The sequence below is a fragment of the Anopheles funestus genome, chromosome 2RL (assembly GCF_943734845.2).
Source record: "Anopheles funestus chromosome 2RL, idAnoFuneDA-416_04, whole genome shotgun sequence".
Lineage (NCBI taxonomy): Eukaryota > Metazoa > Arthropoda > Insecta > Diptera > Culicidae > Anopheles > Anopheles funestus.
This window is the reverse complement of record NC_064598.1, coordinates 67,595,118-67,615,004: the sequence shown is the minus strand read 5'-3', so window position 1 is coordinate 67,615,004 and position 19,887 is coordinate 67,595,118. Positions and strand designations below refer to the sequence as shown.

Genomic DNA, 19,887 nt, shown 5'->3' with positions numbered 1-19,887 from the left:
TTAAAAGGTGTAAAAATGACGCTTTATTAAGGCGGTCACGTATGTATATAATACTTAATAATGTAAGAATGTACAAAAAAATGGTGTCAAAATATCATCATCGTTCCACGGTACAATCAAACTTTAAATCTTTCCTTCATTTAAGGCACTCACAAATATTGAAGCGTTACGAGAGCTTCGCCGTTCTGCTGTTTGCGCTTTCTAATGTAGAAATTAATCAGACTTGAAATACAGTGCCGAACGCTCACTGGATAGCACTTGTGGTGCATACGCTAACGCTTGCTCATCCTGCACAGGTGACGGATTAATTCTGGTCTGCCATTTAAGAAAAAAAAGGATATTGCGGGATGAAAACACCATCGCCCATTCCAAGAAGCAGATTACATGATTACGATGAAGTTAAGAGAATGCAGATGGACCCCAGTAATGAGCCTGTAGCGTACAGCAATATTAAGTTTAATTACGCTAATGGCCTCCGGGGATAACAGGTACGTACGACCGACGCACATAAACACAGGGGGATTGTACAGGCACTTTTTCGTGTTTCAACGCATGACGCGTGATATCTATCTTAGCCTAGCACTTCAATCCTGTCCTGGACCTTCTTCCTATCGATAAATTAATTTAGCTGTCTTTGTATTGTCTCACTAGAATAAATAAGCAGTCTCTGAGGAGTGTTTGTCCCTGGTTTCCCTTTCGAGCTTCCACCGCATAAGGCACCGATCAGACCCAGACCCGGATACAAAGCTAGCCGCCCACCGTAAGACGACGTTCCTACTACACAGGATCGAAGAAGCTACTCATGCCTTCTAATCTATCCATGCGTGCCATTAGTCTTGCCTGTCTGTGCCTGCTACACGTTGTGCCTTGCTTCCCCGGAGCCGATTGGCGATCAAACGGAATCGAACGGGATGTAATGCAGCCGTCTAATGAGCAATAACGGTAGCTCCGGCAGACATACGCTCACCACGAACAGGACCGGGCTGAAAACGAGCAGCAAACCGGCCCAGACTGCCATCATCCAGACCGTGTTGGCACCTAGCAGCGATAGTGACATTATTGTTCAGCGGTGTTCACTTTGATCCTGGCGTCCGTGTGTCGTTCTTCCAGCCAAAGCAAACCGATTTGCACGAACGGTGTGTAGGTGAAGTAGGTGTGAGATGTACGTAGGAAGGTTAATATCTCGGGCACTTTCAAGTAGCTGTGTCGTTGAAGCGAAACTTGACAGGAAGTAGAGCTTAAACCGTTCCTCTTTATGAACTAGGAACGCCACCTGTAAGTTGAATGATAAGAACGGAGAGAAAAATGGCGAAAGGATTAGCAAAACAGTAAAATCAGCACTTAATAAGGGGTGGGAGAAAATGTTTATGGAATTTAAAAAATTATAATTAATTCACTCACACGTACCATCTTGCTAAGGATGGAAAATGCTTGAACGCACATTTTAATTAGAATCTTACTAAGATGCTTAAACTAAATAAGGTAGAGATTTCACCGTCACATTTAGAAACGAAAAACAAAAGGCCCACTGAATGTATTTATACTTGGGTAAAATTAAAAACAGTACAAAGCTAACAACGAAAGCTATCTTAAAAAGTGATAGTGTCTGTTGGATGTTTAATTTCTTCAAACATGTTGACTTTTACCATTTGCATGAAATAAATTTCCATCACCCTGCACACTCCACACCCTTCAAAAGACCCTTCAAACCCACAACAGTTTGGAATCGGTACCGTAAGAGGATTCTTACGTTGGTCTCACACCTCTGTTGGAAAGACTTCAAGTGATAAGGATAAGCACACCTTGTGCTGACATCCGTAAAATGTCATAGCCCCCAAAGAAAAGGTGTCTTGCGTGAATGAACTCAGCATTCTACCATCTTCTTGCTTCTGTATTCGCTCCACTTACCCATCCACTCTAGATTAAACCAAGCATAGAATACATACATATAAAGCTTTTCCTAGGGCCCCAAGGGAAGAGACATGAAAAATGGTCAAAGTCATCAATTCCCGTCCGCCCGGCATTCTGGATTTTGTACGTGCTGTCATTCACAGTGACCGGTTTCCGGTGTCACTTTGGGACACTTATCCTCCAAAAAATGCTACGGCCGCCTGGACGAAGTGGGAAAGCAATTTATCGGACGGAAACATCTTCGTTCGGGAGAACCACAGCGTGTTGTCTCGCGTTATGATGGATTTAACGTTCACGTTGCCCTGCCAAACAGTGCGTGTTTTCGCACGTACACCTAAATGGACCACAACTGACAGCAGTTTAGTAGCTTTCTACCCCCCGGATGGTTCGTTTGGGGCGTTGGTGGTATTGCCAACATGTACATGGTTTCCACCCGTTCACTCTCCGGAACGGCACACACCCGTGCTACGTTTCGAGATGTTTGTTCGCATTTGATTAATCATCTCGAAGCGTACCACGGTCATTCACGGATCCAATAGTTACGCAGCCAATTGCTCACCCTGACCTGACGGACGGAGCCCGACATAGCGTGCGATGCTGAAGGGAATAAGCGACACGATTGCACGTAGCAGCAACAGCAGCCACCACATTAAATATCAAAAAATTACATCTCAACACACAGGCTCGCGCACCATCCATACGCACAACAGGGGCCACTCCATTATGCGACCTTCACCAATCGTCGATTACACGCAGACCGGTGGCGGTGGTAATGATGGTATGCCCGGCGGGTTGAGAAACTTGACCAACTTATGGAAACGAAGAGCCGCGCAACTAAAGCGCTCATTCGGTGCTCTTTCGGTTTAATTTTAATGTATCTTAAAACCCTCTAAACGGTTCACAAACACAAAAACAATTTGCTTGCAAAACAGTGCAGGAAGAAATATCAATGAAATTCTTGTGGCTATGATCCTATGATTCTTTTAACCGACCAACCAGACAGAAGCAAGACATTCCGCAAGGTTTGATCCAAACCAAACAAAACCCACCATAACAATCGGTTAGTTATGCTAGACTTGTTCTACAGTCATTGAACCATAACGAAGATCAAGGAAGGCGCGTTCAAGCTCAAGAACTGTAAGCCTTAACACCATTGCCTAATGATGGCCGTCTTGTGGAGAACGCTAATCTGCGTCACGCACACCGAACAGAAATGTCGTTTTACACGAATCACCTTGGAGGACTTCCCCTGTTTTTTTTGTTGCCATAACAGGAAGTAGCTTGACGAGTTCTGTGGGAAGTTTGAAATCAAATGACATCAGTTTGTGTTTTGTTAGATGGAATTTCCGCAATTTGTTCTTAACGGTTTCTTACGAATAATAATATTGAAAACACACAAATATAAAAAAGCTCTTACCGAACGTGCGTGCTGCTAATACAATAAAACTGAAAGTATATTACGCTACGGTTGATTCGGTACGCGCGCGAATGCATCCGCATAGCAAATTATGGCAATAATAGTGCCAAATGGTCGAAATATTAACGAACCGGGAGACACACATGACGGAAAACCTGTTCGTATAGCGCAGTGGTTAGCAAAGCTCGAAGTTCCGTCAGCTGGTTTTATCCATTGTTCCGGCCACAATCATACAGAAAATACTTCCAGTCTTTACATTTATACATCAACTCATCGTGTGCCACTAGTCAATAAACAATCCGTTTTTTTTGTTTTCTAAAGCACAAAAGTTTTTGATTAATCGAGACTGTGGACCAAAGCTTCATTCGTCTCTTAATCAACAGGCAAGTATTTATTGTTTCTACCTTTTTCCCAAATGTGAAATAATTCGAATTTGCATTTGGTAAAAATTTGCCGTACCCTGGTGTAACTGTATACATATACGGAATTCAAAATATCGAAGAGCAGTGGTTTGGCGTTAGCGAATTTCATTCGCACATATTTTGGAAACACCTTTCTATTTCTGTTCCATTTTTTGGTCTTTTCTCGTCGGACAACTTTAGTAGATGGAACACCAATTTTTTTTTGTATTGATTTGTTTTCTCTTCCGGCATAAAAAAAGATAATAACACATCTTTTGCTCCTCTTCTCCAACTAGATATTTGAACATTTTTAAACATAAGTTGCACAGTTTCCGCATCAAATCGATCGGAGCTGTTGGTTTTGGTACGGGACTTATTCATTCCGATTTCTACTACTTAGAGATAACCTCATGGCAAGCAATAGTTACCCAGTGAAAGGGATCCCCCAAGCGTATCCAAGAGAACGACATACTATTCACATATGTAACTTTCCAGCTGTAATCCACCATAACGCACCGGTACTGAATTATTCAAATTCTTAATTGTTACCACATGGCTCTCCGGGGTCGTGGGGACGTCAGTTTCAACTCCAACGGTACCCTAATAACTTCGTCGGCTTGTGAACGTACACTATTTATGGACACCCTTCTATTCCTAGCCAATCGATACATATTCGTCCTTTCTAATGTGAGGACAGTCTGGCGTTGTGGTAAATTTGTAAATTTCCCAGCTATTTTATACGAATCCTTTTTCTTTTCTATACGGATGGAGCTACCTTACCAGACCCTAGCCAAACTGTTATCTTCCACCAGCTATTTTCAGGGGACTGATTCTATCCAAATGCCAATGGCGATGATATAACTTTAGCAGCTGTTTTGCTGTAGCCCATTCATGGCGGACAACCGTCCAACCAACCGAAGCCGATCGTCTTTCGGGAAAGTCATCTAACCAGCGCTTCCAGTGGAATGGAGGGGAGCCGGCCAGTTTTCATCAAATTTAGTCAAAGAGATTGTTGCACTATTTCTATAACTTTAAACCACCTTTAAATACGTACTTCTGGCAGCTGGACGGAGCAAACTCGAACAAGTTAGTTAGCCGCAAATAAAGCTTCTTCTTCACTGAGGATGAGCCAATGCAAACCGGATTGGAATTGTGTTGCGTTCTTCTCACGCTCAGACCCGATTAGCGCGATCACCACTGCAGCAAGCAACACACGCACTCGCGCTTATCTCTTGCACTGATCGTTTGATATTGATGATGGTGCTCTTACTAATGCTACCACAAAACGGTTCTCGTATGCGGGCAAGCGACCGCTTACATTGATTTCAAACCAATCGTTACACTCGAGGGCCGACCGTGGTTTGCGGGCTCTGACATAAAACCACCGTCCACGCGAATGGAGCAGCTTCGATTCGATTACACCACACTTCCCACTGTCGCTGGGTCTGTTGGTTGGTAGAGCGTGGGCTTGGTTTGCCCGCGTGCTGTGCTCGTGGCCAGTGTCGCGAAACAACTGAAACTAACCTGCATCACCATACCGTCGACTAAGCCTTTCCATGTGTGCCCGCAGCGGTGGGGAATGTTGTGCTGCCAGCACAACGCAAAAAAAAGGTTGCTGTCCGTCGATATGATCGGTGGTATTACGCACACCGTCACGGGTAAGATGAAGGTAAGAACTGGTTCTCTACATGGTTCCGAGCGAGAAGAACGCAGCGCAGCTTGGAAGCAACCGTCGCTATGCGTACGATCGCACGTTGACCATGTTTGTTTTGCTTCTTGTTGTACGTTTCCCTGCCTAAGACTGTAGTGGTTTCGTTTCAAATTATCTCTCCTCTATCTGCCATTCTTTTTATCGTTGTTTTCCGTGATTTTACTATTTTTCTCATTTTGGTTTACTCCCATCTAAACGTTTCGTTAGTTGTTTACAAACAATCTTAGCAGGGCGTGCTTTTTTTCTAACAAACAAACTGAGATAAGCAATAGAAATTCATCAATCAAACCATTCATTCTCATCCGAAAGGGTCGCCGAATCCGGTCTTACAAACCGGTTTAAGTTATATATAAATTAACAAAACGAAGCAATGACAAAAATTGGACGACTAAACTAAAATCAAACTTATTTTTAGCTCCAAACTAGCAACACCCTAATCCAGTTCCACCTATGAAGCTCATAGGTTAACGATCGTCATCTAACGCATGTCAAGCTGATTACTCATAAAGAGAGGTTCACAAACGGACAGCAAAAAAAAACAGCACATCATTCAACGGAGATTCAGTACCGAGCCCACTGGTTGAAGGTAAACCGGTAGAGTTGAAGGTCTCCGGGCATGTAGATGAAAACATTGTAATTGTTGTGGAGGGAGGCAAGTACAAATGCATGTTGCGTACGATAAAGACGTGTGTCGGGAGGGTGTCTTGCGTTAAGGCAAAACATGCCATGCTAGTGGTGTGATGTACCGGTGAACTAATTAATCATTAAAGAACTGTACGTTCCCCCCCGGGGGGATGAGGAAAAGCGCTATCTTTTCTGTCTTTGGCTCTCTTGCTATTTGTTTCTACAAACTCTTTGTAACGAAATTGTTTAAAAATGTACACCTTATAGAACAAACAAGTTAAGCTTTGCATTATTTGTTTAAAAAACCTTCATAATCACAGTTGAAGCTTATAAAAGCGCTTGATGCTATTTCTATGCAACTATGCAACTGGTTTTGAAGAACATAATTTATTTTTAAAAACTACTCAACTGTAGTTAAATTTAGCGCATGTCATAAATTCGCATGGAATTCACCACAAAACTCACAGCGTGTTGAATTTTGTGTGGTGAGCAATAAAGATTGCATACCGTTAGGCGCAAAAAAGGCGCTATTGCACTATGGTGATCAAGATGGACCCTTGTCGTTTTTCAATGAATTTAAGAACTTGATAAATTGAAGTTTTCTTCAAATAAAGAGAAATCATATGGATTTGTTTAACGAATTGTATCATTAAATAAAACCAGAAGCGCCCTTTATATATGACATGTAACGAGAAATTATGCTGGCTTATAAAGCCAACGCTATTATAACAATATTGAAAGTGTACATTTCTAGTAACTAAAGAAACTAAGGAAGAATATTTAACGTTGCATACATAAATGATTAAACATCACAACAAAACTATGCCTCACAAGAAAAATCAGCAATATAACAGATTAATAAACCTAGTGCGTTTTTTTATAAACAATATTTTTCGTTTTGTTGGCCAAAAAAAGGAATGTTGTAAGTGTGCTATCAACTAGAAAGACGGACGGATGGACTGTACGCTCTCATATAACTAGCTACTTACATGATGTAGTAGTAACTATCCCGATCGGCCGTTTTATGTGTTCTCATGGTCCCATTGACTCCTCCGCCGACAGAACCGGATCGGGCGCCCCCTCCGCTGCCACCCGCCGAAGACGACGACGCCGAAAACGAGGGGCTCGCCGTTGATGGTTTCATTGACGTCATGGCAGACACTTGGCCGAACAGATTTCGCAAGTTGTCCATGGTCAACCGGTGTTGAATAATGCGATTGGTCGTCTACGCGTCTCAAGCGTATATAAACGCGAATTTGGATGCGTGGTGCCAACGAGACGGTCACTGAAACACCCCGGTGACTATTTCCGACGCAATAACAATAAAAACGACCAATACTTTGGTAGATAGACCGTATCGTCTATGCTGTGTGCTTTCAGGCTTAAGCTCGTCTTTAGATGCGAACACAATATGCTGCTACCACCACTTTCCGGGTATGATCGACGTATCCGGGTTGCTCCTAGTGGATCTTGTTTATCAAACGCTGTCGTGAGAAGCGACCCAAAAAAAAACACACCAACACTGGGACAAAAGCTTCAGCAAAACAACCTGCAAATAAGAGCAAAGAAACGCATTTATTGTGTGAAGAAGTCGGCCCAGTTGGAATTTGGGGACGTTAATAGAAGCGTTGTGTTGTGTTTGATAATTCAATTTTGGAGGCCCGAACGGTCTTATCAGTGGTCTTTTGTGTGGCGGGGCTGGAACCAGGGTGGGGGTGGCCCGATTGGCCTTTATTTGTGTCGCTTTGTGCGATCTTTACCTCACTATCTCCCTCTTGAGGGAAGCAAACCATACACCAGCTTCAGAATGGACTGTTACCAAGGCCACACACCACACACCGGGGGTACAATGCGGGTCAATCGATTTCGATAGTGACGCTCCTCCAATTCTCGAACTTTTTCATGCTCTAGACGGCTGTGAGGATGGGCTGATTGAGTTAGGGCACAATTTGAAGGTAACTGCTATGTGGCCGGATGGAACATTATCAATCTTTTTGTTCGTTCTTTTGTTGTGAAATTAATGTGCCATAATCCTTCAAATGCAATTTTGAACAGATTTTTATGTTCCAACAACCATCTCGTTCGTAATTCAATTTAACAAATGCACGAATCGTGCTCACTATTTTAGTGAAAATGCAAAAAAACAAAACGCTTAACAATAAAATGTCGAAACCTTCTAAACGCTGCACGAGGAGGTCATCCGTGTATTTTGAAAAAAAAAACTCCCTACTCTACGGCCTACTACTACTATCCATCTTACCAAAGCCGGCTCTAAGCTGTGCCCTTTCGTAACCAAGAAACGGGTAGTCAAGAGAGACGTCCACTCACACGCATCAAAGTGGGCAAAGTCGAAGTGGCTCATTTTATAGTTTCGCTGCAGCGTTTGCTTCGATCGAAAAGGGTACAAAGTACAGCGACCGAACACAACCGAGCGGGTGGTTTCACGGTGACCCTGTTCAACTGAGCGGAGGTAGGTGGAGAAGGATGGAGGTTGGTAGTGTTGGGCCATGCTGCCAGTTCTCATCCTTCTTCCGGTCAGGCTAGTTATATGCTAAGTTCAATGGTGTACGTTGCGATAAAAACGCTCTAACAGCGTTAAGTCGTTCACTTTGCGCTGCCCTTCATTTAAAATAGCTTAATCAAAACCCGCGCTTGGGGATAAGAAGAAAGATCGAGTAGGGAGTATGTTATTTATGGCTTTATGATAATAAACACATTGAAGGTGTTAATTTGCCAACCAAAAATGACGTTGCAAAGATAAGATCACAAAATAACAGATTATTTAATAGGTTTATTTGTTCAGGTTTGTTTTTCTTTAGACAATGCGATAACGAACAGGCTCTGTTCTCACACCTTTACAAAAGCAACATAAAATCGAAAGTATAGAAAAAAACAGGTTTATATGCGAAACCGTATAACATTTTCAAATCATACTTTGTTCGGGGATGATCCAGGGGTCGACAAATTATAAGATATTTTGAAATACATACAACCAAACTAATCTTTAGTGAACTAAAATGTGTGCTTAAATAACCAAATGAATGGGTCGTTTGAAGGGAAACTATTTTAAAAATCATTCAACTGAGAACTAATTATAAAAGATGCTATAAACTGCGTGCCTTTGTCAAATGGTGATTAATGTAATTTCCCGAACACTGAACTGGCACTGCGTGCCCTGCGGGAGCGTACGTGTGTATGTGTTTTATCTTGCAAATCAAAACAAAAACATTCTCTGTGTCTGCTTTCTTGCGTATTCCTTTTATCTTCGAAGCATTTATCACTTCATTCGTTTCTTTATGGATTTATTTTGGCACTGCTGAACAGAGCCATTTTTTTACACTCCACATCACGAAATGCGTAATTGTTTTCTGCTAATCCATAAAATTGCAACCCAAAACAAAGTCACAATATTTTTTTTTGGCCATAATACAACGGCCGGGCGGCGAATCGTTGATGATAGGAACCAGTCGACACATTTATTATCTCTTTTATGAGCTATTTTTGGCACACGGCCTACTACTATGCAATGATGCTGCATGGTACCGTTGTGATCATACGATGGGTTTGTATTTTTCACCATAATCCCACATACACTTGGTAGCAACGGAAGAAAAGCATTCCATTCCACCCGTCATCATCATCATCATAATCAGCAACATTTATGTTTGGCAAATGGTTGGAAGGAAAACCAGACGGTTTTCACCGTAACGAAACATTTCCATATCTCTGACCCTACTGATGTTTCCTCCGCAGCATGTAAATCTGTCCACCTCATGCCACCAACAGGGGAATTTTCTAATCGACAGTTCCGAAAAGCTTTTCAGATTTTTGATGACTTTTGACAGTTTTTTTTCCTACTTTACACAGCACAGGAAAAACAAATGAACAAACAATAAAAAAAAAACCCACACGCCGCCATTTCCACAGCCCACTGCGACACATCTTCGTGCATACTCCAAGAACAACTAAGGACACAACTTTTAATTAAATTTACACCACACCACTGGTTGCGAATGCTGTGCAAAACCCACCTTTATTCTGGAGTCACCGCCACTTGTGTGTTTCACCGTACGAAATATACGTTGTTTGTTTGTTTGGTAACAAACTTTTTAGGTTATAATTTTTTGCACACTTTAAAAAACCCTGCGCTAAAACTGACGACCGGAGCAAACGCACCGACAAAGCGTTAAGTGCGAGCGTGTTGTGCTGTGGAACAGCGCGAGAATGAAACTGGAATTGTAAAGCTTCCTCCAGTGCACTTGACGCGGTCCTTTATACTGGGAAACACATGCATCAGTGCTACAGTGCGTTAAACAGCAGTTTGTACCAAGGAAGAATTGCTTTCGAATAAGTTATGATAAATAAATTGTGGCAAGAATTACGTTTTTAACATTCTTTGCAAAGATCTTACTTCGTGTGTTGGAATCTTTTGTTTGTTTAAAACTGTACTTTTTGGATAAAATACTGCTCATCGTGCAAGATCTGCTCTGCTGTACTGTAAAGGCACTAGCGAAGATGTAGTTGTGTACGTTGCTAGGAAAGACGCATCCGCCCTAGAGTGAGCAGGATGGAAAACAAACAAACAAGGTACGCGTACACTAGTGAACATTCAAACACGGACCGCAAAGATCTTCACCCTTATTTAACGATCAAATTTATTATTGATCTTATGCGCAAATTGTTAAGCAAATGTAAGTAATCAATTTGTAAACCAAATATAAATTGTACAGAACAAAAGACGACAAAATAGCCAAAAATCGAGGAAACCATTCAGCAACAGGTGATGGAAAATTCCTTAACAATTTTAAGAATAAAAACCAAAATGGACCTTTAACAAATTCTCTTTTGTTGTATCTTTCTTGTGAAAAAAAGGACAATGATTTTTTGTCTGTTGTCGCACGCATTCTACCTACCTGTGTATGTTGTGGAAAATTTCCAAAACTCGTTAAAACGGTAACCGAAAATTGTACACCTTTGTATTCGAATGGAAATTTACCAGAAGCCTAAAATTTACCCAATAAATATTTGGTTGCAAAGGAAAGTTTGCTTTCTAGAACATCGTCCGGAGAAAGGCATATTTGCGCCTTGGAATTTTAGTTATTAATAACATCAAAAATCCAAGTGAAATGAAAAACATTCAAGCCGTAATAAAAAAGCCGTGGTGTTGATACCTCGTTAATGTCCCTACGGCCACAGTAAGTAGGCAAACGGAACGACAAACTATTTCATTTTCGGATGTTTGATTTGCGATTAATTTTCCTACAGTTCTAGGTCTAAATTACCTCCATTACTACATCTGACGAATCTTCGGAAAGTCCAAAGAACGCTAATGCAAAACGCATAGGCTGTACTGTATCATTAGCGCCACATGCAAAGTAGTATACGCTACTATCATATCCCAGCATCTTCCAACAGTAACAAAATACAACCTTGTCATACAGCCGGTATGTAAGGGACTCACGGGGAAAGACGATTACACACGTTCATAAACCACTGCTAACCAGTTCGAAGCGAAATGTAACGTACTCATTCCTTCGTTTACACACACGCCAGAGAACCGATCTGATTTAGCCGATCGTATGACCCCTATAGTATCGATGAAACCGATCGATCGCTCAAGATGCTACGTTTTCATTAAGTGCCGGGTGTAAAAAGGCAAACAATTTAGACTTCCGACGATGGATAGATTTCCCTGGTCAGATGCGCAATAACCCGCTCGGGCCAATGTTTCTTCACAAGCCACTCGAGGGGGAGATTACGGGAACGACGAGAAACACTCGTGGGATGGATTATCATGAATCCAATCAAATCGTATCACGGTTTGCTTTTAAAAGCGATTACACTCTCACTGCCTGTCCGCACTCTCTGGCTCTGCTATTTCAGGAATGTGATGTATTAGTTTGCATGCCTTTTTGCTGCAAATGTTGGAACAATTTATACTGTTGAACGAGAAGCACACGACTGGCAATAAAATGAAGAGGGAAGCTATCAGATCAGGAATCTTTGTGTAGGGAACGATTAAAGCTAACAATTGTACAAGAAACATATTAAACATTCGAGGTCATGCTCTACAATACCGGCAAATGTTATTATTTAGCGTCTTGTCACATCGAGGAAGTTGAAATAAGTGGATTACACAATATGTTTGTTTAAAGTAAAAGAAAGTACACGCGTTACGGACTCACGGAGGTCCCTAGGCGACCTAGGGACACTTGCGCTCGACCTGACTTTTGCCCGATTCTTCGTACTCCTGCGAAGAGATCCACATCTGCTGGAATGTGCCGATACTCCCAAGAATCGAACCGCCAATCCATGCACCGAACCTTCGTTCGACCGATCCGTTTGCCGAGATCATCTTCAGACGCGTGTTCGAGGGTGCCCGATGCTGCAGGTCTCGGTTGAGTCGCTCGGCAAAACCAGGCAGCAGAGAATTGCCACCCGTCACCACCACAGAACCGTACAGCGACAAACGAACGTCAGCATCGCACATACCCACGCTTGCCGAAGCCAACTGTCCCGCACCCAGCATATTGTGATCGAACAGGCTTTCCGCTAGCTTGAATCGTTCCGGTCCAAAATCCTGATGGTATCCGTTCGGGAACTCGTAATGTACGGCCGGGATTTGGGCGGCCGTCCGTTCATCGTACGGTGTTTCCAGTACCTGTACGGCGGACATTTGGAAGTCTTGCAGCAAACCTTTCAGCATGTACTGTTGCCAGGAAGCGGTCAACTTTTCGGGTAACTCCTTCGGCGTGAACCGAGCCGTATCACGCTCCTTAATGACGTCCTTCGATGCGATGGCATACGTCGGCGTGAGGTCAATGTTTTGACCTTCGAGATAATGGCGACACTGTAGGGAAAGGTAATCACCGCCTAAGGGTGATTTTACTACCGCTTGGCTCAGAACATATCCTTCCTATATTGAGACAAAAAAACAGGACTTAAGCATTACAGAAGCTTCCATTCGAAATGCAAACAAACATACATGAACTGGAACGGCCGAGGTATGCGTTGCACCACTATCCACTACCAATGCGGTGGCACGACCATTTGCAAACGCCGCCAAAACCGCATTTTTTACAAGGAAGAATGCTGGCACATTGTACTTCTCTAGCATTAGTTCCGTCAGGCGCTCGCGATTATTTCGCACGTTCCAGGCAGATTCTGAAAATAGGACCGGATGGTACATCGATTCCGATTGTACAACCTGCAAAAAGAGACGATTTTCCGCATCTGTTAGTTCGCTGCTATAGTTGGATGGGCTAGTGTATAATTGATACCTTAGCATACACGTAATCAATGACTTTTTCGAACAGATCCCAATTTTCAATCATTCCATCCTTCATGTACGATTGAATTTCCATGTTTGGCCGTGCGACATTGATGTGAGTGGTATCAACGTAATATTTATTCGCTGCAAATAGTTAAGTTTTACAATAACAAATTAAACCAATGTACCTTTCAAGCGCGTTGATACGTACTGCTTCCAATGTTATTGTCCGCTTTTGTCTCCAGATCCGAATTCATTACCGGATCTGCCGGACCAACGCCAACAACCGAAGGGATGTCTGCTTTCGGTGTGTCATCTTGTGCATATCCTACACGCAACGAATGATGGCCAGGATCGAAGACGAGCGCTCCAATTTCATCGCCACCGTACAGCATTCCACTGCCACTCATCGTTGCGGTGTTGTTTGTGTAGTGAAAATGTTTAAAGGTAGATTAATTTCCAATACAAAATCACCACAAAAATACGGACATTCACAAACGCAAACAATTCCCGGCGTCACTTTTCGTTTTGACAGCAAGGAAGCCGATTTGACAACCAGTGTATGACAATTGGATTGACAGCTACATATTTTATAGCGGCCATGGGAATGTTGCTATAAAAAAGGAAAACAACAAACGTTTTCATTTCGTTTCACTCGTTATTTGTTTGAGTATGTTCTGTTTCATAAAGGTTTCATAAATGATAATGTTTAATGTATAAAAGTAAAAGTTATTCACAACATGCCATGCCGTTCCACATATTTTCCACATGCAACTTGATCTGGGTGAAACAGTGGTGAAGCGACGCCAGTTTTAACATGACAGGACTGGTACTAAATCTCATCACGTTCGTTCCTTTTGAACTTACTCAAAAATGGCTATTCCTGACAAAAAAAATGTTTCGTAAGCTAGTTATGGCAGTCTGGAAACAGTACACACTGTAGAGTTCTTACAAAATGTTAACCGTTTATTAAACCATTCCGTTCGGTGGTTCGATAGCAACTGAACTCCTCTCTCTCTCATCCGCTCTCATACATGCTACATTCCTACATCCTTTACCTGCCCCAAAGAAGTGAATAGTTTTGATTACGTAATTTGCGAAAAAAAATAATAAAATTTTGAATTAAGTTTGATATCTAGCAGGCAACCTAATCGACCTTTTGAATCGTTTTGCTGGTGGCGATTTGCTTTCCTTTCTATCATTCGGGCTCTCTTTTGTATCCGTGATTGTTCCCTCATCTTTGTCTAATCTTTTAAAAGTATAGTTTTTATCGTCCGCTGTAGGCCATTTCTTTAAATGTGCCACCGGTCGCCGATATTCAACTCCATCTCTGCTTTGTACAGTTACGTCGCTTCCGCTTAATTTAACAACTTTAAATTTCTCTGAGCAAAATTTTGGTTGAATTTTCCCCGCTTCGTAGTTCCTAATCATTACATCATCACCGACGACTAACTCTGAATGCTTTGCATGTCTTCTTTTATCCGCGTACAGCTTTCCATGCATTTTCTTTATCCTATCCCTATCGCTTACTCCCTCATCCCGATTCCAAAACGGATCTGTTCTTAAAGACGGTAGAAGATCTTTTACCGGCCTTCCCGTTAAAAGCTCCATTGGCGATTTGTTAGTCACGGAATGCGGTGCTGTATTGTATGCGTACACATACTCTTCTAATGCTTTTCTCCAATCTTGTTTTAGCGCCTTGGCAATCCGCAAAGTTCGTAATATCCCTTGGTTCTGTCGTTCCACGAGTCCATTCATTTGAGGCCAGTACGGGATGGTCCGAACAAGACGTATGTTCCTACTCCGGCAATAATCCGAAAACTCTTCGCTCGCAAAAGGTGGTCCATTGTCCGATCGAATTGTCTCCGGGTACGTGTGATGTCTAAAAATAATCTCAAGACAATTAATAGTTTTGGCTGCACTAGTAGAATTCATTTCCGTTACTGTAAGGAACCGACTAAAATAATCGACTACCACCAGAAATGTGCCGCATTCCTTGGCTGTAAAGAAATCCATAGCCAACTCCTGCCACGGTCGAGCTGGCATTTCCTTCCGTTGCATAGGCTCTGGTGGTCCTTGTCGGCTTACTAGAGCACATCCGGCACACTCTTGAGCGCGATTTTCAATATCTCGGTCCATATGTGGCCACCAAACTTTTTCTCGAAGATTCCGTTTCATCGCTACAATTCCCGGGTGGCCACGATGGGCTATATCCAGAGCTCGTTGTCTCAGCTTTGAGGGCAATATGATTCTGTCTTCTCTAACTACGACATTATTAGATACTCCTAATTCCTTTGAGAAAGCCTGGTAGGCGTATAATTCCGGCGGCCACTGTTGACTTTCAATTGCTTGACAAACTTGTTTCAGCGTCTCGTCTAGTCCAGTTTCCTGTCTAATTTCTTCTAGCGTTATGGCCATATTTCCTTCTCCGATTTCACAAATATAGTGATCCGTCGTTTCATCAAACGGTTTGTCCGATTGAGGACATAGTCTTGATAAAATATCAGAAATATTGCTCGTACCCGGAATGTGCACTACTGAGAAATCGTAGGGTTGAAGTCGAAGTGCCCATGCTTCTGCGCGCGAACATGCTCGTCGTCCTTCTTGATATTTTGCATTGAATATGTATTCGAGTGTTTTATGATCCGTGAAAACCGTAAAATGTTTACCAAAGAGGTATGGATAAAATTTTTCCACCGCCCAAACAATGGCTAACGCTTCTCGCTGGGTTTGGGGGTAAACTTTCTCCGTTTTTGTGAGTCCCTTTGATGCGAAGCTTATTATTCTTGCTTTGTCGATATTGTCTCGTTGTGTTAGAACAGCCCCAAGACCTACAGGCGATGCGTCGACGTATAGTTCTGTTCTATCTTTTGGGTCAAAGAATCCTAGACGATGGACAGTGCTTGCAAGTTCTTTCTGCAGATCCTCGAAAGCGCTCTTCTGCTCACACCCAAAAGAATCTACTTCTCCTCTAAGAAAACATCGTAACGATTCCGTTCGCGAAGATAAGTGTGGAATAAATTGTCCCACGAAATTAACCAGTCCTAAGAAGCTTCTGACTTCTTCTTTGGTTTCCGGCATTCGAAAGGTATTGATAGCCGCTATTTTATCCTCTGTTGGACATATTCCATCTGCGCTTACTTTGAATCCTAAGATTTCTAGCTCCTTTACCTCAAAAAGACATTTTGCCTTGTTGAGCGACGCATTATTTTCCTTCAAGATGGACAAAACTTTTGTAAGCCGTTCGTTGTGTTCTATCTGATTTGTTCCCCATACAACTATGTCGTCTATATATATGATGACACCTTCAATTCCACTTAGCATTTCGCACATGATCCTTTGGAAAATTTCAGGCGCGCAGTTAATACCAAACATTAGACGCTTGAATCGCATTAATCCCTTTCCTGTCATGAAAGTTGTTATTTCCCTAGAATCCGGGTGAAGCTCTACGTGATAGTATGCCGATGTGATGTCTAACTTAGAAAATACCTTTGCTCCTTTCATCTTGTTGAGAAGGGTATCAATGAGAGGAAGTGGATAATGTTCTCGTTGTATCGCCTTATTAGGGTACCGCATATTTATACAAAGTCGAATATCGTCAGTTCCTTTTGGGACCACCACCATTGGCGATATCCACTCAGCAGGACCAGCTACTGGCTCAATGATGTCCGCATCTAGCATTTCTTGTAGCTTCTTGTTGACTTTGTCTTCCATTGCCATTGGGATTCTTAGATATGCCAATTTCCTGGGAGGAACTCTGTAGTCGATTGAAAGTTTTAACAGAACATTTGGAAACTTGGGGAAACTCCCGGTTTTTGTAGCTATCCGGTTAACCTCTAGCCCCACTTTTAGGACTTTAAGTTCTTCAGCAGTTCGTTTACTTAGTAGACATCTTCGAGCGTCTTGTATTACAAAGAATTCCGCATATGTTTTGGGCTTAGTTTCACTGATTGTAATCCAAGATTCAAAGATGGCCAAAACGTTTAGTGGTTTTTGAGACGCATACGCTGTAAATTGTCGATCACATTTAAATTTCTTCTTGAACAGTTTTGCGTTAGTTGCTATTAATTGTTCCCAAACTCCTTCTGTAACCGTGTTTATCATTGCTCCGGAATCGATAAGAAACTCCACCGGAAGTTGATCAACAAATCCTATGATTAATCCATTGTCAGCATCATCCTGCAGTTACAAATAAAAACAAATTTAATTGAGTTCTCTCTCTCTCTTTCTCTCTCTCTCTCTCTCCAACGTAAATTCGGTTCTGTTTATTTCATTAAAAGGGATATAATGTTTGTTTCATATAGGCTATGCTCACCACAACGAATCGCAAAAGGAATACCAAAAATTAAACAAATACAACACATCATTCTACCTTTCTCGGCGTAAAATCACGATTTTCCTCGACTTCATCCTCCCAATTCCGTTTCCCATCGTGAACAGTGTTGGTAGCTTCCTTTCTCTTCCAAGAAAATCGTTTCTCTCCCGTAGAGCCACGGCCGGCTGTGCATTTTCTCGCGAAATGTCCAACCTTTCCACAATTGTGGCACGTCGCACCTCGTGCTGCACACTCTTTCGATTCCCGTTGATGCCTCCATGATCCACACCGATTACACTTAGGATAGGTGTTCCGCTCCTCACCACGAACATATTGGTCTCGTTGTACAAAACGCCTTTCATTTCGCATTACCATTGGTTTCACGAGCGACACTTCTCCTGGTTCAGCCCCGAATCGTTGTGTCTTTTCTTTTTGTTTTAGAAGCACTTCGCGATTTATTGCGTAGTTAATAAGAGAATCCAACTCCATAGTGCCTTCTAAGCCTTTATCCCGCACTCTTTCATCTCGTGCACCAACAGTAATTTGTTGCAGTATTTCCTTTTGTTCGCGGTCTTTGAATTCGCAACATGCTGCCTGCGTTCGTAATCGTAACACGTAACAATTGAACGGCTCCTCGGGCTTCTGTCGAATTGAACGAAATAATTCAAGCTCAATTCGTTCGTTCCGTTTTCCCACAAAAAACGCGTTGAGTCGCTTGACAGCGTTATCAAACTCGGGTTCTTCTACCGGAGCCAACGGAATTTTGGTAGGTCCTGGATGGATTTCTCCTTCTACTGGTGCCAAATGATGGTAAATTCTCTGCAGACCTCTACCACCTCGAGCTAGCATGTATAATAGCTTTTCGTGCTGCGTCGGAAATTGTTGCAGCTCGAGTATGATTTCGCATGCCCGAAACCATTCCTCCCACTCACGACGTAATCCAGAGCTATTAACCCCATCGTTGAATGGCTCTAGATGATATTTATTTTCTTGAGACATTATAACGTATCCCAAAACACACTTTAATTGATTTTTGATTATGTATCACACTTTTACGACCTTCCGATACGACTGAACACATGCTTCTAAATATCAGTCTCTTAAATATACTTATTTGGAACAATCGACTGTCTCATCGTAGTATTGGTGATTTTCATTTTTTTTTTTTACCGGCTTCGAACCTTTTCTGATTGTTACCCAAACACACCTCTGTTATAATAATGAAATATGGCTGTGCGCTTCGGCCTAAAACCGGACCCGCATTTTGTATCAATATTACCAACACACCCTTACCATCATGGTAGTGTTTAACTGTGCGCTTCGGAATTCTACCGGTCCCGCTTCTTTTACGACTACTATCCATATAGCCACTTTCCCATAGTAGTGGTATTTGACTGTGCGCTTCGGCTTGAACCGGACCCGCGTTTTATCTCAGTATTACCAATACATCCTTACCATCATGGTAGTGTCTTTCCTGTGCGCTTCGGAATTCTACCGGCCCCGCTTCTTTTACGATCACTATACAAATAGCCGCTTCGCCATAGTAGTGGTATTTGACTGTGCGCTTCGGTCTGAAACCGGACCCGCGTTTTGTCCTTACAACCATGATAGTGTTTTATTGTGTGCTTCGGAATTCTACCGATCCGGTTCTTTTACTATTACTATCCATATAGCCACTTTGCCATAGTAGTGGTACCTCTTTGCGCGCTTCGGCTCGAACCGGACCCGCGTTTTGTCTCATTGTTACCAACACATCTTTACCATTATGGAAGTGTTTTACTGTGCGCTTCGGCATTCTACCGGACCCGCTTCTTTTAGTATTAAAACTCGTCCTTCTGGTGAAACCCACACAATTCTCACCCTTGTAACGTTGTTTGAGTGTGCGCTTCAGCTATGAACCGGACCCGCATGCTCCCTCATTACCAATACACACTTCATCCTTTGTTAAGTCACTTCCTGTACACACTACATGTCATCTAGATGACCACAACTCAAGACATGGAATGATTCAATTCTTCCTTTTGAGAATCAATCGAATACTGCCATCCCCAACCGCATACCAATTAAGATTCACCAATCGAAACCTTTCTGAAAAAAAATGATCCTACCGGCTGCGCCAAACTGTAGAGTTCTTACAAAATGTTAACCGTTTATTAAACCATTCCGTTCGGTGGTTCGATAGCAACTGAACTCCTCTCTCTCTCATCCGCTCTCATACATGCTACATTCCTACACACA

The 19,887-nt window shown here is 42.3% G+C and overlaps 3 protein-coding genes across 4 annotated transcripts; all 3 read right to left on the bottom strand.

The window, feature by feature from the left end:
- Nucleotides 1-10,329, bottom strand: LOC125762013 (uncharacterized). 2 transcript variants are annotated; one of them, XM_049423678.1, is made up of 3 exons: nt 10,096-10,329; nt 7,054-7,613; nt 1-1,273 (listed from the first exon to the last, which is right to left on the bottom strand). In XM_049423678.1, the coding sequence occupies exons 2-3, from the start codon at nt 7,254-7,256 to the stop codon at nt 1,261-1,263; spliced, it is 216 nt and encodes a 71-aa protein (XP_049279635.1). In that variant the 5' UTR covers nt 7,257-7,613; nt 10,096-10,329; the 3' UTR covers nt 1-1,260. The 2 variants fall into 2 exon arrangements, with proteins under 2 accessions (XP_049279635.1, XP_049279636.1); XM_049423679.1 differs by lacking the exon at nt 10,096-10,329 and adding an exon at nt 7,825-8,318.
- A 1,796-nt stretch (nt 10,330-12,125) lies between these two features.
- LOC125762001 (actin-like protein 6A) lies at nt 12,126-13,883 on the bottom strand. The gene is made up of 4 exons (XM_049423654.1): nt 13,546-13,883; nt 13,345-13,478; nt 13,050-13,271; nt 12,126-12,980 (listed from the first exon to the last, which is right to left on the bottom strand). The coding sequence occupies exons 1-4, from the start codon at nt 13,742-13,744 to the stop codon at nt 12,267-12,269; spliced, it is 1,269 nt and encodes a 422-aa protein (XP_049279611.1). The 5' UTR covers nt 13,745-13,883; the 3' UTR covers nt 12,126-12,266.
- Nucleotides 13,884-14,272: 389 nt separating this feature from the next.
- Nucleotides 14,273-19,879, bottom strand: LOC125761979 (uncharacterized protein K02A2.6-like). The gene is made up of 2 exons (XM_049423613.1): nt 17,707-19,879; nt 14,273-17,513 (listed from the first exon to the last, which is right to left on the bottom strand). The coding sequence occupies exons 1-2, from the start codon at nt 18,646-18,648 to the stop codon at nt 14,457-14,459; spliced, it is 3,999 nt and encodes a 1,332-aa protein (XP_049279570.1). The 5' UTR covers nt 18,649-19,879; the 3' UTR covers nt 14,273-14,456.
- Nucleotides 19,880-19,887: the final 8 nt, after the last annotated feature.

Bases quoted from the DNA above. Each gene is read 5' to 3' on its own strand.
- LOC125762013 (XM_049423678.1), bottom strand. From the start codon at position 7,256: ATGGACAACTTGCGAAATCTGTTCGGCCAAGTGTCTGCCATGACGTCA.
- LOC125762001 (XM_049423654.1), bottom strand. From the start codon at position 13,744: ATGAGTGGCAGTGGAATGCTGTACGGTGGCGATGAAATTGGAGCGCTC. The intron at 13,272-13,344 runs GTATCAATTATA...CTCTTTTTGCAG, and splicing joins TTGATTACGTGTATGCTAAG to GTTGTACAATCGGAATCGAT. The intron at 12,981-13,049 runs GTATGTTTGTTT...GTCTCAATATAG, and splicing joins CCTCGGCCGTTCCAGTTCAT to GAAGGATATGTTCTGAGCCA.
- LOC125761979 (XM_049423613.1), bottom strand. From the start codon at position 18,648: ATGTCTCAAGAAAATAAATATCATCTAGAGCCATTCAACGATGGGGTT. The intron at 17,514-17,706 runs GTAGAATGATGT...TTGTAACTGCAG, and splicing joins GTGATTTTACGCCGAGAAAG to GATGATGCTGACAATGGATT.